Source organism: Trachurus japonicus, chromosome 16 (assembly GCF_045865225.1).
Source record: "Trachurus japonicus isolate A0001 chromosome 16, Traja_1.0".
NCBI classification, from domain to species: domain Eukaryota; kingdom Metazoa; phylum Chordata; class Actinopteri; order Carangiformes; family Carangidae; genus Trachurus; species Trachurus japonicus.
The window spans coordinates 4,379,034-4,395,921 of record NC_140922.1 but is presented as its reverse complement, the minus strand read 5'-3'; the positions used below and the strand labels follow the sequence as shown (position 1 = coordinate 4,395,921).

The window sequence follows — 16,888 nt, the reverse complement described above, 5'->3', positions numbered from 1 at the left end:
GAGCAGCTCCTGAAACGCAGCACTAGAAGGAGAAATGAATTAGACTCATGTGTCTCACTTTTTTTTTTTCATATGGTCTCACCCTGAAAAAGTTGTATTGTGCCCTCCAGCTCAGCAGGTGGCAGTGTTGTTTATTAGGCTGACTTTAGTCCAGGTCTGTGTCTTTAAACACCACAGCAGCAGGCTGGAGACTATACTTCCTGTTGTTTGGCCATCAGAGGCACATTTGGCAGGAGGCAGAGGGTAACGTACAGCAGTTTCATTCTATTTTATACATATTTGCTACAGTAATGTTGTCAGTATTCATTATCGGTCATAGCAGCATTAAAGTGAAAGTGTGTGAGAGTGAGGCTTGGTTGTTTGTGAACAAAGCAAGTGACACAGAACAGTGACCAAACACCGGTAATAACAAGGTAGCTGACAATAAAGCTTTGTGAGGCGCTCTAATCCACTAGAACATGCCATCATTTTGTTGCTGTGTAAAGCATTTTGTTTTGAATGGTTCTATATGAATAATACCTATATTTTTTTCACAGATGCTCTTGGGTGATCCAGCACTGCCTGGGAAATGAAACAGGAGTACCAGGACCTGGTCCTGCAGGCATGTGGTGCCTCCTCCCTGCGTGTCGGTGCAAAGATCCAGACCCTGTGGAGCGGCTATGGTCAGATAGTGAGGTTACACCTGGAGGGCTGCGACCGGCCCTCTGTGGTGGTCAAACACGTCAAGTTCCCCGAGGACGCAGAGCACCCGGGCGGCTGGAACACTGATCTGTCCCACATGCGTAAAGTGAGATCTTACCAGGTGGAGACGCACTGGTACCAGAACTACTCCACCGGTCTGAGCTGCCGCATCCCTGCCTGCCTGGCCGCCTGTTCCCACGGAGACGAGATGCTGATGGTGCTGGAGGATCTGGATGTGGCAGGTTATGATCAGAGGAGGTATGACCACTGAATGCTGCATGGAATACTCGATGGCTTCTGGCTGATAATATGACACCGTTAAACACAGTTTAGTAACGATGCAAAAATGCATTTTGACAAGATTAGTATCCACAAAACATACAAAATGGAGATGACTGCAATGGAAAGAGATTCTAGAAAGAGTGGGGTCAAGAGTCCAGGACATTCCCACACACCTGAGCTTTTTTAATGAGAAGCACATTTTAAAACACACTTTGTGACATAAGTAATTTATAAAAACATTTAAAAAAAAAAACAAATAATAAAATATTTAATTATATTTTCTGTGAATTTTATCCAACTATATACATGTTCAAGGCATAGCCTACATGGAAATACAAAATCCCTTTTATAACATTTTCTAATATTCAGAAACAGTTCAATTTAAATGCCTAATCTCAGCCCTCAAAACCCACCCTGTGCAAATAGTTTTAAATTACATTAGACAAACTCATTCATCTTTCCCACATTTCCAAAACACCATGCTAAGGACATGTTTTTGGAGCAGAAACCACAGCATGAGTTTTCTGTAGAATAATGAACATAATCTTGTTTTCTGAAGTTCAGAAGATGTGGATGTAATAACATCAGAATTGTAGAATCAATGGTTTTTCCTTTTCAACATCCTTCATATTGCGTAATTCCAGGTTTTTCAAGGCATGAAGAGTGAGACATTATGAATAAGCGCATAATTTAAATTATTTAACCTTTTTTGTAGAACCAGCGTGAAGGACAAAGAGATAAGGGCTTGCCTCAGCTGGCTGGCTCACTTCCATGCTTTGTTCCTGGGTGTGACGCCAGAGGGGCTGTGGCCTGTCGGGACCTACTGGCACCTGGAGACCAGGCCGGATGAGCTGGAGGCCATGGACGACGCCGAGCTGAAAGCAGCAGCCGGGGACATCGACAGGATACTCAACGCATGTTCCTTAAAGACCATCGTTCACGGAGACGCTAAGTTAGCCAACTTCTGTTTTTCCCAGAGTGGACAGGACGTGGCAGCTGTGGACTTCCAGTATGTTGGTGGGGGCTGTGGGATGAAAGACGTGGTGTATTTTTTAGGAAGCTGCATGGAGGAAAAGCAGTGTGAAAAGAGGGTGCCAGACTTACTGGACTACTATTTCACAGAATTGAAGCTAGCTGTGAAAAAAGATGTGGACTTTGGTGCCCTAGAGAAGGAGTGGAGGGAGATGTTTGCATTCGCCTGGACAGATTTCCACCGTTTCCTGTTGGGATGGATGCCTGGACACTGGAAGATTAACCGCTACAGCAAACAGCTGACAAAGGAGGTGCTGCACAAACTAAAACGGCACCAAATAGCAGACAAACAGAGAAGTAAGCCTGTGGCTGACAACTGATCAGCTTTGAATTCATATATGACAAAATTAATCATCCACAAACACACACCTGGTTCTTTCCATGCCTACAGCATCCTCATTGAAACGTTTGTGGATCAATAAAAGTTTTTGAAAAATACCTGGGCCTTTCTGTCTTGTCTATGCTGCAGCTCTTCGGATGAAACGTGACAAACTTCTCTGCCCATACACCCATTAATTACTGAGAACTGAATGAGGAATCCATTAAAACCTGAAAGAACTGTCCTGTACCCAAACTTCATGAACTGGGCCTTCTGATGTGGTGTAAGATAATTTAAAGATTCTCCCACAGACTTTAATACTGAAAAATACTTTAATCAATAAATTGACAAAGATTTGGATTAATAGGACACATATCCTAAAGGTTTCTTGAAGGTGAAGTTGTTATGCAGTTTAACTGTCAAACAAATTACTAATTTTTAAAATAAAAACATTGTCTTTTAACGAAAACGTTTCCTATTTCCTTTTTTCTTTTTTTGTCGTATAGGCTATCTTCCTTTTATCGTCCCCAGTACTGCGGGATTATAAAGGATTATCCAATCTGATTTTAATTTATCGTTAGATGTCTCCTAGCAACCATATTAGCATTAAAAATAAATGCAACGATGCAGTGGATTCTACATCAGTGTTGTAGCTGTGCTACGACCACGGCTCCACGGCTACGACTGGTGTGTTTTGCCCCTGATCAGCTGTTTTTGAGGATGATGACGTGTTTCCGCTCTCACACCCGACATTACAACAACAAGGCAGGCTAGCGCAGAGGCGCCCGGGCCAAGAGAGGCGACGGCACCACCACACCAAACAGGTACAAGACGAGACACTTCCGAGGACCTAACCCGCTTTAGTTTCATGTAATTAGTGTGTTGAATGTGTTGTCACCACCGAGGCGTCGTGTCAGCCCGAACCAGTTCCCAGCGAACCTCAGCGGAGCTAACGTTAGCCGACGAGCTAACCCCGCTAGCCTGGCTTTATGACAAGGGTCAAAATATAAACAGAGCTGTCCGGAGTGAGCTGCCTTATAAAGCCTGCTCACACTGTGTGTCACTCCGCCTGTGAACACGCAGCCTGCGCTGGTAAACGGAGTGGTTAGCTAAGTTAGCTCTGAACCCCCGGCTCAGCTTGACTCCGGCTCATTTACACTAAGTTAGTTATCATGACACTTTACAGTAAGCAACAGGGCAGGTGTGAACCCCTCCCTCCACCTCTACTTTCCGTTTCGATGCCCATCAAACAGAATTCATAATAATATGATAACGTAGGCTACATATTAGATTGACATCCTGTCACAGTCATTATCCAGAGCCCAAACAGATGTTCTTACTTAGCTTTAAAACCCAAAGACATTCTGTTTACCACAGCATAAGACTGGAAGACATGGCAAATCCAGTGTTTGATATTTATTGCTTAACCTAATACAATAATAATATCTCAGAGCCCTTTTAAAGGAATTTTGGTAACGGTGATCATTTCTGAACTTCCTAAATTCAAGTTTTTAAACAGATTTCTATATTGTATCAATATAAAGACTGAGAGAGCAAAGAGACTCAGATTCTTCCTCTTATCTTTTCTACAGAAACCCAGGAGCAGCCATCACACAAGAATACATTATACTGGGAACCACAAACAGATCTACCAGATGCAGCAGATGTTATAGAGGGGGAACGTCAAGTCCTCCACTTGTAGTACGGCAGGGACTGTTTCTGTTTAGTCCAGAATGGAGAGGATTTGAGGAAGTTTTCTCCTCAGGTGAGTCCTGAGTTGTGACACTACGCTCTCCTGAGCCCAGGTTCTTCAGAGCCAACCCTGCTAGTAATATGAGCCATGGACTCTGGGGCAGTTGATAGTCCTGTAACCCTGGTCATCAAGGCCCCCAACCAGAAGTATGAAGACCAGACCATTAACTGTTTCCTCAACTGGACCGTAGAGAAGCTGAAGAGTCACATCTCCATCGTGTACCCCAGCAAGCCGGTAAACAGCTCTCATTTATGTTTTCTCTTGTTGCTCCACTTGGATTGATTGTGTTTAAAATGACTTATAGACGAGGAGGATTTCTCATGATGATGTGTTTGGGCCTTTGGTTGAAGTTTATCAAAAGACATAAGCAGCCAAAACTAAAATTATTTTAATTATCGATTCATTTTCCAATTTATTTATAATTCTCATACTCAACAAGATGGAATCAGTAAATATCGATCGGTTTTGCTTTAATAATAATCATATAAACTATACTAATTGATAATTTGCTCCAGCTGTAGACAAACACGTGTTCACAGCTTGACTGGTAAACAGAAACGTGTCAGTGATATTCTGTCTATGAAACTAAATGTCTTCACTTGGGACTCAGCAGTAACCATGGTGTTCAGGAAACAATGCAGTGAAAAAGCATGAAGACTAAATCCAACTGACACACTAGTTATTTGTTGAGCAGAGCCTAGTGGTCCCCTGTAGGGCTGGTATGTGGCTTAGTGTTTTTAAATGTCAGTTATAGTTAATTACCTGCTGTACTCCTGCAGCACGATCCAAAGTCAGCTCAGTATGTTTCAAACAATCATATGACTGAATACCTCACACGCGCTGTGCAACGGCTCTTTTGAGGTCATGAACAGGTGCACTGTGTTGGTTTCTACACAGTGGAGCACCTGCATGCTGCTCCCACGTCTGGTAGAAATAATGTCTTCTCTGACTTTTGTTGTGTTTAGTGGATAGATAATGCTGCATTTCCAAAGATAAGGCCTTCAGATGCTTGGGGACACTCTAGTCTATGTGTGTCTGTACCTCACAACATTTTGTCACTATAAAAAAACAGGCCACAGATATGAAGAGAGATAGTAGCTGCGTTTCCATTGCAGGTTTTCGCAAAACAGACAATTCTTAATTGCAGGTGTTTCCATTGAAAGGTGTTTTGCAATTGAACCGTAATTCCCATGAAGTCTAGTCTTGCACCTGTAACAGAAGGAACTATTGTTTGGTTATTCAAGAGGACTTGTTATTGTGTGACACTGCCTGAGTTACCAGACTGAGTTGAATGATTGGACCTCATGCCGAAGTTTTATTAAAATAACCCGGTTGGGTGGAAATGGTACACGGGACGGCACGACTCAAAACAGACAGGAGAGAGGGAGAGAGAGGGAGAGAGAAAAACATGACCAACGGGATCAGATCTGATCAGACCTGGAGTCACGTGTAAATGCGAGAAAAGTGTTTCCATTACACTTTTGCGATACACTCTTATATCGACACGTCTGAAAAAACACCTCATGAGAGCGTAAAAATGTTTTGCCGATATTTTAGATGTTTTTCGAAATGTAGGACTTTCCACTACCAGGTTTGCTGCAACTAAACTGCGTTTCCAGAATGAGCCTTTCATATCCACATAGGAGCTGTGTCTCAATTCAGCGGCGGCATCCTTCAGAGGACGCATTTGAAGGTCGATTAGGTCACAGCGTCACGACGAGGCCTCTCCCAGTTCCAAGGCTCCTCCAAATGTGGCCGACACATCCGGCCTTCTGCTGCCTGTCCTAGGAGGACACACATACACATATCCTTCTTGGCCTCTCGTGTCCCAGGATTCTTTGCGTGCCATTAGATATTAGCCACCTAGCATGCTAGCTATGGGAATGTTGAGGCGGCTCTGTGCTGTAGCCACGGTAACCCCACTTTGCAGCCGGCTTGAAGGCTGTAGCCTATAGCCCGAGGCGAGGAGCTGAGAAGCCGATGGAAGGGTAAAAAAGCCGACACTTTCAAATGTCTGACGTTAGGACGTTGATTACGCTCGGACGCAATGAAGAAATGCTCCGAAGGCTAGACCCTCCCACTGACCAACGGTTGACGTGGCCGTTGGAGGTTGGAAGCCGTTGCCTCCGTAGACCGGGTAGGTTGCTTCCTCTGAAGGATCCAGCCCCTGAACTGGGACTGTAGTAATGTAATAATACATTTTGTAATAATCTGCCACATTTTGTAATATAATTCTTGAACGCATTTTGTAATAAGTTGTTACATATTGCACCAAATTATTACATTTTTTTCATAAAAAAAAGTGCAACATCCGCATTTTGTTATAATTAATTTATTACAAAATGCGGCAATGTTTATTACATGTTGTGTTCAAGAATTTTATAACAAAATGTGGCGTTATTACATCATGAGGTGAAAATGTATTATTATTTTTATTTAACCCAACACAGACAAATCAAATACTGCCTTTAAAAGGCTGGGAGTTGCATATGTTTAACTTTCAGGCCAACATAGGTTACAGAGTTAGAGATAGGGGGGATGCCGTTAAATCCCACTCACTGGCCCTTTAAAACCTATAATAGAAGCAAATGTTATAAGAACAAACACATCAATAGTCTTTGCATTGTCACTTTGAACCAGGGGACAGCTTCTAACAGTTTCTGTGACTCTGGTTGTCAGTTTTCTATTGTGGTCAAGTGTCCCTCCTCCACTGAGGAGAAGTGAAAGCTCTGTGACGTACAGAGAATATGTTCGTACACACAGAAAATGCCTTTAGCTTCTAATCGAGTCCTGCTATCTAATCTAATTTAATCTTTGTCTCAAGGTGCCTGGTTACTTTACATGGAAACTCCATTGCCTGCTCTGATAACCTGAGCTAAAACCTTAGTGTGTTTACTCTGTGTTTATCTGAAAGGCTCATGTTTCTGCTGTATGAAACACGAGCCTTTCACTGTGGGCCCGTCACCCTGGCTCTGTATCCTCAAAACAAAGCTGTTGTTGTCGCCACTTTGCAAAACACCAGTTGAGAAACTAGTTTTACTGTCGTGTCCATTTTGACGCTGTTGATTTCGATTTGTATCGTGTACACTGAGTTCACCCAGTTGTTATTCAACTGACTCAACTAGATATCCAAGTTTACATTTTAAGATCTGAGGTAAAAAAAAAAAAATTCTTTCCTCTGAAACCTCTCGAAGAATGTTTGAGGGTTAATTTTAGCTCGGAGAGCCAGATTTGCTCCGGGTCCTCGGCAGTATCACTTCCACCCCAGTCAGTGTTAGAGTTTATGTCCGAGGAAGAGCCACAACATTTCAGGTCAGGTCAGTATTTTTATCGCTTGACCCTTTTAACTGTGCAGAAAAGACTGAGAGAGATTGAGTTGCTGTTGCTGTTAGTGTTTTGAAATAAGCCAATGAAGACACATGATGCTGTTTCTGTGTTAAAGCTGTCTAAAGACCAGCGGCTGGTGTACTCAGGACGACTCCTTCAGGACCACCTGCAGCTCAGAGATGTGCTCAGAAAGGTGAGGCCCGACTGCACTGCTTGTTGTGTGTCTTAATATTTTGTATTCATATAAATAATTGAGTTGGGGAACACTGTTAATTGACTCTGACATCTGATTGCCTTAGTGAAATATAATTAGTCAGCTTGTGAATTTACTGTAGGTGCCGATGCTCTGTATGGTTATTTCTTATCAACTTTGATTTATTTTAATTTGTTCAAGCCATGTGCTTGTCACAGTAATATAGTGTTAATCTGTTGTAGAAGTTCATTATGTCCGAATGTAGTGTTTAGTTTTCCTTTCTTTTTCAAGATAAGAAGTTGTTTCTCAATTCTCATACCTTGTTTGTTAACAGTTTCGGCGTGTTCTTCCACCTTCTTCAGAACTGTCACCGTAATGTCACGCTGACAGTTCTGAAGAAGGCGGAAGAACACGCCGAAACTGTTAACAAACAAGGTATGAGAAACAACTTCTTGTCTTGAAAAAGAAAGGAAAACTAAACAGTGTTAATCTGAGTGTGATGTCACAGTATTTAACTATCAACTGAGGGAGGGAAAGAAGATGGAAGGAAAGAGGTGAGGGATGAGGAAAGCAAGGAGAGAAGGAAGGGAGGGATGGAGAAAGGATGGAAGAGGGAGAGAAAGGAAGGAAGGAACTGAGAAAGGAGGAAAGGAAGAAAGCAAAAGGGAAAGGAAAAAAGGGGGGAGAAAGGAAGAAGGAAGGGACGGAGGAATGGAGGGAGAACGTAAGGAAGGAAGGAAGGGGGAAGGAAGGAAAGACAGAGTCGTACCCATGCAGCTACTGAGTCCTCTAATGACTTGTCAAGCCGCAGTTGTTCAGACTGTGTGTGTGTGTGTGTGTGTGTGTGTGTAGTGAAACATGTTGCCTGGGAAACAACAGCTGATCTGATGTGTTTCTGCCAACAAAGGCCGAGCTTTGTGTCGGGGTTCTGGTCACTTCTACACTAATCCCCCCATTTTCTCTCTCTCTCCCTCTCCCTCTCTCTCTCTCTCTCTCTCTCTCTCTATCTGTTTCCTGTTTTGTCTCTGTTCTGTTGCTGTCTTCACCTCCTCCTCCTCCTCCTCTTCCACCCACTCCTCTGTGTCTCGTCCTGACCTTGCCGACCCTGCAGCAGGATGAATACCACATGATGCATCTAGTGTGCGCCTCTCACAGCCCCCCCGGCTCGCCCACGCCTCGCAGCCCCTCCATGGCCAACTCCAGCTCTTCATCCTCTGACTCCAGCGTGAGTAGCCGTCTCCCTCTTCCTCCTCGTGCGGGCCTCAAAAACAAACTAAAGTGTGCCTGCAGCTCTGTTGTCTGGAGCCCAGGCTCATTACAGGAAACACATGTGCTGAAATGTTAAAGGGATAGTTCAACATTTTGGCAAGTTGGCCCATTGCCATAATCCCTATAGTTAGAGTTAGAGTAGGTTCGTTACCTTTAATTGTTGGTGCAAGCTGTTTTTAGAACGGCGGAGCAGAGCTGCGAGCTGCTCAGAGCTACGCTACGGAGGCTCATGGGATTTCTTGGTTTCCCTCATCAAACTCATCAAATACACAATCCAACAACTCCACAACGCTCTGGTGGACAAGTTGTGAGCTGCACATTCACCACGCTATGAGATAATAACGGAACGTTACCAGACAGAGTCGTTTTAGAGGCAAATTCATGCAAAACCGCTGATGCGTGTGCCCGTCGAGGGCAGTTTTTCGGCAAGCAGTCTCTGTATTTGCCTCGAAAACAACTCTGTGTGGTAACGTTGTGTTATTATCTCATAGCGTGGTGAATGTGCAGGTCACAACTTGTCCACCAGAGCGTTTTGGAGTTGTTGGATTGTGTATTTGATGAGTTTGATGAGGGAAACCAAGAAATTCCATTAGTAGCTCTGAGCAGCTTGCAGCTCTGCTCCTCCGTTCTAAAAATAGCTTGCACCGACAATTAAAGGTAATGAACCTACTCCTAAAACTAAAGGGATTATGGCAATGGACTCCGTCAAACACTGATGGGAGTTGCTGAGCCATGATGACTCCCACTTGTTTGCAGCGTGAGCAGCTTCAGCTTAAACCCCTGAAGATTACAAGATGAGTGTGCGCTCCAAACAGTGTCTTATGGTTGGTTGTTGTGTTTTCAGAGTCCAGACAGCGCAGGCGCCGCCTCCCCCGCCACCACGCCAAATCAGGACCCTCAGTCAGCCCCCTCCTCCTCCTCTGTCCCCGGTAGTTATGATGGGCTGAGGTACCGTGGTGGCTTTCCCCCCTACAACCCTGACAGCCCGCCTGGTGTCCCTCAGTGGTAAGAAGACTCAGCTTTCATTCATAGATGGAACTCAGATGAACCAGGACTGATGAGAACTTTTCCCGAATTTAGAAAATCCTTATATTGTGTTGTTGTAAATCTGTACTGGTTTGACAAATTTTAAACAAATTTTAATTTTGCCTATTTAATAAGTTGTTTCAATTTTATTTACCACACACGCTACTCCAATATCTTTCTGATGTTGTGGTTTTTAAAACAAACAGGAAATGTATAATGTAAGGTAATACAAGGTAACAGAAGCTGGTGATGTTCAGTTTTAGTTGAGACTGTTAACAGGTTTAAAGACTGCAGTAGGGCTGCAACTAACAATTATTTTTATTATCGATTAATCGATTTGTTGTTTGATCAATAAAAGATAAAATCAGCGTTTCTCAAACCACAAGATGACGTCCTCAGTTCTCAGTCTTGTTTTGTCCACAAACCAAAGAGATACTCAGTTTTGAAATTAATTTATTAATTGATTATTGTTCGATTAATTGTTGCATCTCCAGACTGCAGTTTGTGTTGGTGTTTTATTTAGCTTTTGTTTTGAATTTTGTTACTCACTAAATTAAAATGTTGCTGCTCATATACAGTTACAATGAACATCCTTATGTTTAAACAGTCACAGAGATGCTGTATTTAGAAAGGCAGAGGATGGATGTTGTCGTGGTTAATGTGTGTGTTTTGTGTGTCTGTGTCTCCAGGCCAGGAGGAGCCCAGGTTCCTTTACAAGGCGGCCTCCCTGCCAACGTACCCCCCCACCCCATGTACATGCCCATGCAGATGCTGTGGTGGCAGCAGATGTACGCACGCCATTACTACATGCAATAGTAAGTCTGTCTGTCTGTCTCTCTGCATACACACACACACTGTGTATGTGTATGTGTATATATTCAAGGTATGTGAATTTAAAGGTGTTCATGCCACTGATTCCCTTTTATTTCAGTGTATAAATGTTATTTCTTTTTTATACCAAGTATGTCTGTTAGCGGATAAAAAGACATGTTTATAAAGAATTCACAACTTCCTGACTGGATTCACTTAAAGGAGAATTCCGGTCATTTTTGACCCCTAAATCGTTGTCCTGATGGTCACCCAAAAAACGTGACTAAAATTGATGCAGGCAAACCGGAGTTACACCATGGCTAGACGGCGCTAGGGATAGCCACAACGCTAAACTATGGGGGCAATTCTTTCAACCACAACAAACACCCAAAAAACAATCAAACATCTACATGACTGGAATCTTTAGAGACACCACTGAACTTATAAAGTGTAGAGTATAAACAGTATAAACTTGTGTTTTTGCATGTAGCCACTCACCTCAGACAGCCGAACTCTGAAACATCCCAGAAAGACATTACTATCCGATCGCAGAGCGCCTGCTCTCCCCGCCACAGAAACTAACACTTTGTCCTTGTTGTGATGATTTCTTTACAAAAATAAACGGTGGAGCAGTGCAGTGGTAATGTCCAAAATATCTCTGACCGTTTATTTTTGTAAAGAAATCATCAAAAGAATACAAATTCATAATAGTAAAGATAATACACAATGATTAAAAACAAGAAACAAGAAAAACAAGCAGACAGACAAACAAACAAACAAAAAAAAACAAAAAAAACCCCAGACAATCAAAGAACAAAAACAACAACAAAAGACCCATGGTGTTTTCCATTATACAGTTGGTATGTCAAAACTATCTGCCACCTGCCACGGCCTGTGTCAGGACCCCATCAGAAAAAACATGCTTGCCACCCCGCCACTTGACTGTGCTTAACTAATAAATAAGCCAAGGAATCATGATCTCAATTCTAAGCAAAAAAAAATTGTCAGTGACATTTTTCCAATAATGGTGCAGCTCTAGTTCCTTCCTTGGACCAACTTCTGATAGATCCTGACCACTGCAGACCGGGAACAGCCCACAAGAGCTGCAGCTTTCAAATCAATCAGATCAAATCCTTACACTGACATTTTCCTGCTTCTATCACATCAACTATGAGGACAACATGTTCACTTGCTGCCTCATATATCCCACCCACTAACAGGAGCCATGATGAAGTGTTATTCACTGTTACTCACCTCATCTCTCAGTGGTTATAATGTTTTGTGTGATTGGTGGACACACTAATGCAACGATGTGTAGAACTAGTTTCCTCCTGTTGTGTTGTGTTGATCAGAAGAACATGTCAACCCTGTGCTTTCTTCCTCTCCCCCCTCTCAGCCAAGCAGCAGTAGCAGCCTCTCAGCCTCCCAGCGACCCCGCCCCCCCCTCCCCCTCGCCGGGCCCCCTCCAGCCCCCTCCGCCCAACGAGGCCGTGCAGCCCCCGCTGGGGCCCAACCCGGCCCCCAACCCTCTACCGGAGAACCAGCCGGCCAACCCCAACATCCAGATGAACGCGCAGGGCGGGGCGGTGCTGAACGACGACGAGCTGAACCGCGATTGGCTGGACTGGCTGTACACGGTGTCCCGCGCCGGCGTTCTGCTCAGCATCGTCTACTTCTACTCCTCCTTCAGTCGCTTCGTCATGGTGGTCGGCGCCATGCTTCTCGTCTACCTGTAAGTCAATGTTTGTCTCTATACATGTGAACATTAAAGGGATAGTTCAACATTTTGGCAAATTCGCCCATTACCATAAACGCTATAGTCATAGCAGTCGGTTCATTACCTCTAATTGTCGGTGCAAGCTGTTTTTCGATCAGTGGGGCAGAGATACGAGCTGCTCAGAGCTACGCTACGGAGGAATAATGGTATTTCTGGCTTTCCCTCATCAAACTCATCAAATACACAATCCAACAACTCCACAACGCTCTGGTGGACAAGTTGTGACCTGCACATTCACCACGCTATGAGATAATAACACAACGTTGCGAGACAGAGTTGTTTTAGAGGCAAATGCGTAGCCGGAACTACTTTCCAGACGCAAGTAGTTCGGAGTATTTGCTTCGTGTGTTGTAATGTTACATATTTATACGCTATTATCTCATAGCGTGGTGAATGTGCAGCTCACAACTTGTCCACCAGAGCGTTTTGGAGTTGTTGGATTGTGTATTTGATGAGTTTGATGAGGGAAACCAAGAAATACCATATACCTCCGTAGCGTAGCTCTGAGCAGCTCACGGCTCTGCTCCGCCGCTCTAAAAACAGTTTACACCGACAATTGAAGGTAACGAACCTACTGCTATGACTATAGGGATTATGGCAGTGGGCGAATTTGCCAAAATGTTGAACTATCCCTTCAAATATAAACCTTAAAACCCAGACCCATGAGTGTGTTTGTGTGTTTGTGTCTTCAGGCACCAGGCTGGTTGGTTTCCCTTCAGGCCGGAGCAGCAGAATCTCCGAGGAGAACAGGCTGGAGCTCCTCAGGAGGAAGCAGAGAGACATCAGGACATACAGGAAATGGTGAGCTGAATGCTGCCATGTCCCAAAATCATAGTAGAATGAGTTTTTTAAATTGGTGCTATGTCCACATGGCATTATAAAACATTTATCTATTCATATGGAAGTGCTTTATGGCTCACAACATGTCTCAGGCTGATATAATTCAATTAGATACAAAAGCCACAAATGTTTTATTGCTTCCATCTACCACAGCAACACCCAATAAACTGACTCAGTCAATCAGTTAGTGATAAATCAAAACACTGTATGTGTAGAATCTATAATTATCTGTGACATGACAACTAGGTGATTTATTTTCCTCTGTTAAAATGTTGTCTTTTCACTGATGGAGATGTTTTAATATGCAAATGTGCCTTCACTGCAGTTTACATGCATTTCTTAAGAATACAGAACTGCCAGTTCCCCCAAAGCATCTATGTGCCACTATTTTTATCACCGAATGTCAAAAATGAATGTGAGAAAGCTTCAGTGCAGGATAAAGTGAAAGGACGGACATATAGTTTCATGATGTCACACTGTTACAGTCAAAGGGGAGCGCTCACACAGAGCTAGAGCTTGGCAATACGGCCAGAAAATATAATCAGATTTTTTTTCACCCACACTCAATTTACACTTCGATCCCTCTCCACCTGAGGAGTCAACTACAGAACACAAAGGGATCACTCAAATTAAACTCTGTAGTCTATATCTGGGCTCCACTGACTTAAACATGTTGATGAACTCAGTCTTTATAAACGGTGTTATGTCTTTGATGTGAAACATCACCTCATCTGTAAAGTCTGTCCACTGGGACCTCCTCTTCTCCTCATACAGGACACTGTGGGAAATGGTTGTGCTAAGCTGCTTGTTAGCAGTAGTTTGAGGGCTGCAGCTCACATATAGGGCTGTCATGATTAGGAATTTTTAGTCGATGAATAATTGCCATACAGTTAATTATGATTAACAGTTTAATTGTCTTTTTCTGCTCGTTAAACTTTTGCAACGTGTCTTGCTGGTTTTTCAACCGTATTAAACGGCTGCCTATCTTTGGTTACATACATACATTAACTCTCTCTGTTAATGTGCATCTGGTACTGTCATGTTTATGTTTAGACACTCGTCCGGATGCTTCGGGGGTAGCTAATTGCTGGGACAGAACTGAAGCTGCGTATGTTTTTCCAAGTTTGGCCAATTGGGTGGGGTGGTGGATCCAAATGTGATGATGTCATTAAAAGAGTGGCAGTCAAACTGCAAATGGTGGAAAACGACGTGGAAATAGTGCCGGAGATATGACACTTCTGTTAGTGTCATCCAGCTGTTTTTATACTGATGAATGGAAACAATTTAAACGATGCTGCAAAATGATTATGGTCATTTCAAATATTTGGCATTAGGCGATTAAGTAATAACTGTGACAGACCTGCTGCCTCTGTTTGAGAAGCTCAGTAAATGAGTTGTGATGATGCACAGAGAAAACCACCTTCAGACGACTGAGATGTTGGTCTCCTCACTGTTATCAGCTCATGCAGCCATGTTGATGCTTCACCTGTGTCTGAATCAGTGATGGGAATAACGGCGTTATAATAAACAGCGTTATTAATAGATAGTGCTACTTTTTTCAGTAACGAATAATCAAAAAAGTTACCGCTACTGACAGTAAGATACACTGTTACTCACCGTTACTTAACTGAAGAAGTCCCATCAGAAAATAATACACCTGTTAAAGTGTACGTTATATACATATTATTTTCAGTTCATCAACTGGTCAGAAAAAAGCTGTTTATCTGGAACTAACCAACTTGCTCAGTATTCCTCCACACAGGCAGGCTCCATTAAACGCGGTGTCACTCCGCCGAGGTGGAGTGATACAGTGCGTCGGTTGTGCCACTTTCCGATTCTCTGTCGCTCACGTAGTGAGGACGGGACAAAGCCTCTTGGACACATATTGTTTGTTTTTCCTCTCTTGATTTCTAATCGGCTCGTGTCAGTTTTTGCTGGTAGGAAAACGTGAAATCTGGTGTTTGTCTCGCACGCTCTCTTTTTTCACACTCCCTCTTGCCCTCGATCCTCATATAAATTAATGTTATATGAAAACAAGAACTAGTGAGTAAAAAAAAAAGAACAGACTCGCAGACAACACAAAAATGAAACACTATAATTCCTGTGACAGTTGGCCACAGCTGGCCACAGCTGGCCACAGCTGGCCATGGTAGTCCAGGTCAGCCCCACGTGTCAATCATGGGCTACAGAGGTTCAGTAAAACGTGTGGGCACAGGATTAATATTATCATTGATGACATATGACACACATTGCCAGGAAAGATCCGATCTGTCTTAGACTGCAGACGTATTGGCAGATAATACGATTTGTATCTGATTTATTTCCACATATGATGGAGGCCTGAATCTGATTGGACAATATCCGATTGATTCCATGCGTATTTGTCCCGTTTACACGTTCATGTTCCAGATTCGATCTGTGCCACTTGAGAGCAAAAAATCTGAATTGGGCCACTTGAACCGTGCAGTGTAAAGACAGCCTAAGAACCACAGAGGTTCAGGGTGGTGGCTCCAGACTCTATTTACCCAGGTTTAAGTGAAACTTGATTTTCATTTTCATCATCATCTGAAATGTTTAGGAAACCTCAGAAGTTGTTAGGAAAAACTTCTGATTAATTCTTTGCACCAAAAATGAATCTTTTTTTTCTTCTTCAGTGTGTCTTTAGAGTAAATATTATCTTTAATGCTGAAGAACAAATAATAGCGTCTTGTCTCTGTCTTTGTTCATAGGAGCGTTTGATGGACGAGGGGGTGGAGGACGATGACAGTGGTGAGGAAGGGGGCGGGGGCCCTGAGGACCAGGCCCAGGCTGCTGCTGCTGCTCTCCCTGAGCCGAGCTTCTTCACCACGGCCTGGTCCTTCATCAGCACCTTCTTCACCTCACTCATCCCTGAGGGACGGCCCCATGCAGCCAACTAGGTAGACCCCCCGCCCCCCCCCGCCCCCCCATACCTCTCCAAACCCCTGTCCTCCTCCTGCCTCCATTTAATACTGTCCCAAATCCCCCAGACCGCCGGGCACGGCCGCTGCCACCGGGCTACAAACCTCCTCCATGCTGCCAACCAAGGAGCCGACGGCCCTGACGTCTAGAGCAGATGCTGTGTGAGCTGAGCAGGGGTTTAGGGGAATAAATGAACATTTAGAAAAACAAATGTAACGCTGTGTTAATGAAGTAAATGCTTCAGCAGTGAAAGTTATTATTATTATTATTATTTTTTAATTTCATCGATCGTGTATTCATTGATTCGTGGTGATAGTGAGAGACGCTGGAGAGAGCTGTCTTCCATTTTAAGCAGTGAAGAGGTCATGAGTTTGAAACGTTTCAAATGAGGGATGTGAAAGAATCAGTAGGAACCGACTCCCTGGAACCACAGGGAGACGCGTGACATCATGAACCATGAAACCGCATCCCTAAAGACATTCTTATGTATGCACTCTGCGTGCATACTGACATTGCAGCTACTGAAGCACATTGTTTTCCCACTTTGTGTATTTACACATGTAATTTACACATGTAAGTATATGCATCTTTAATTCCTGAATATATGCTTTTTTGAATAAAAATCTTGCTGCAGTTGGA

General features: G+C 43.4%; 2 protein-coding genes across 2 annotated transcripts; both read left to right on the top strand.

Annotated features, from left to right (window-relative positions):
• Nucleotides 1-216: 216 nt before the first annotated feature.
• On the top strand, nt 217-2,751 carry pkdc (protein kinase-like domain containing). Its single transcript, XM_085803481.1, has 3 exons — nt 217-243; nt 537-939; nt 1,679-2,751. The coding sequence occupies exons 2-3, from the start codon at nt 569-571 to the stop codon at nt 2,313-2,315; spliced, it is 1,008 nt and encodes a 335-aa protein (XP_085659607.1). The 5' UTR covers nt 217-243; nt 537-568; the 3' UTR covers nt 2,316-2,751.
• Nucleotides 2,752-3,056: 305 nt separating this feature from the next.
• Nucleotides 3,057-16,888, top strand: herpud2 (HERPUD family member 2). Its single transcript, XM_085803480.1, has 9 exons — nt 3,057-3,138; nt 3,907-4,301; nt 7,510-7,587; nt 8,699-8,812; nt 9,701-9,861; nt 10,572-10,697; nt 12,089-12,424; nt 13,162-13,270; nt 16,039-16,888. The coding sequence occupies exons 2-9, from the start codon at nt 4,155-4,157 to the stop codon at nt 16,225-16,227; spliced, it is 1,260 nt and encodes a 419-aa protein (XP_085659606.1). The 5' UTR covers nt 3,057-3,138; nt 3,907-4,154; the 3' UTR covers nt 16,228-16,888.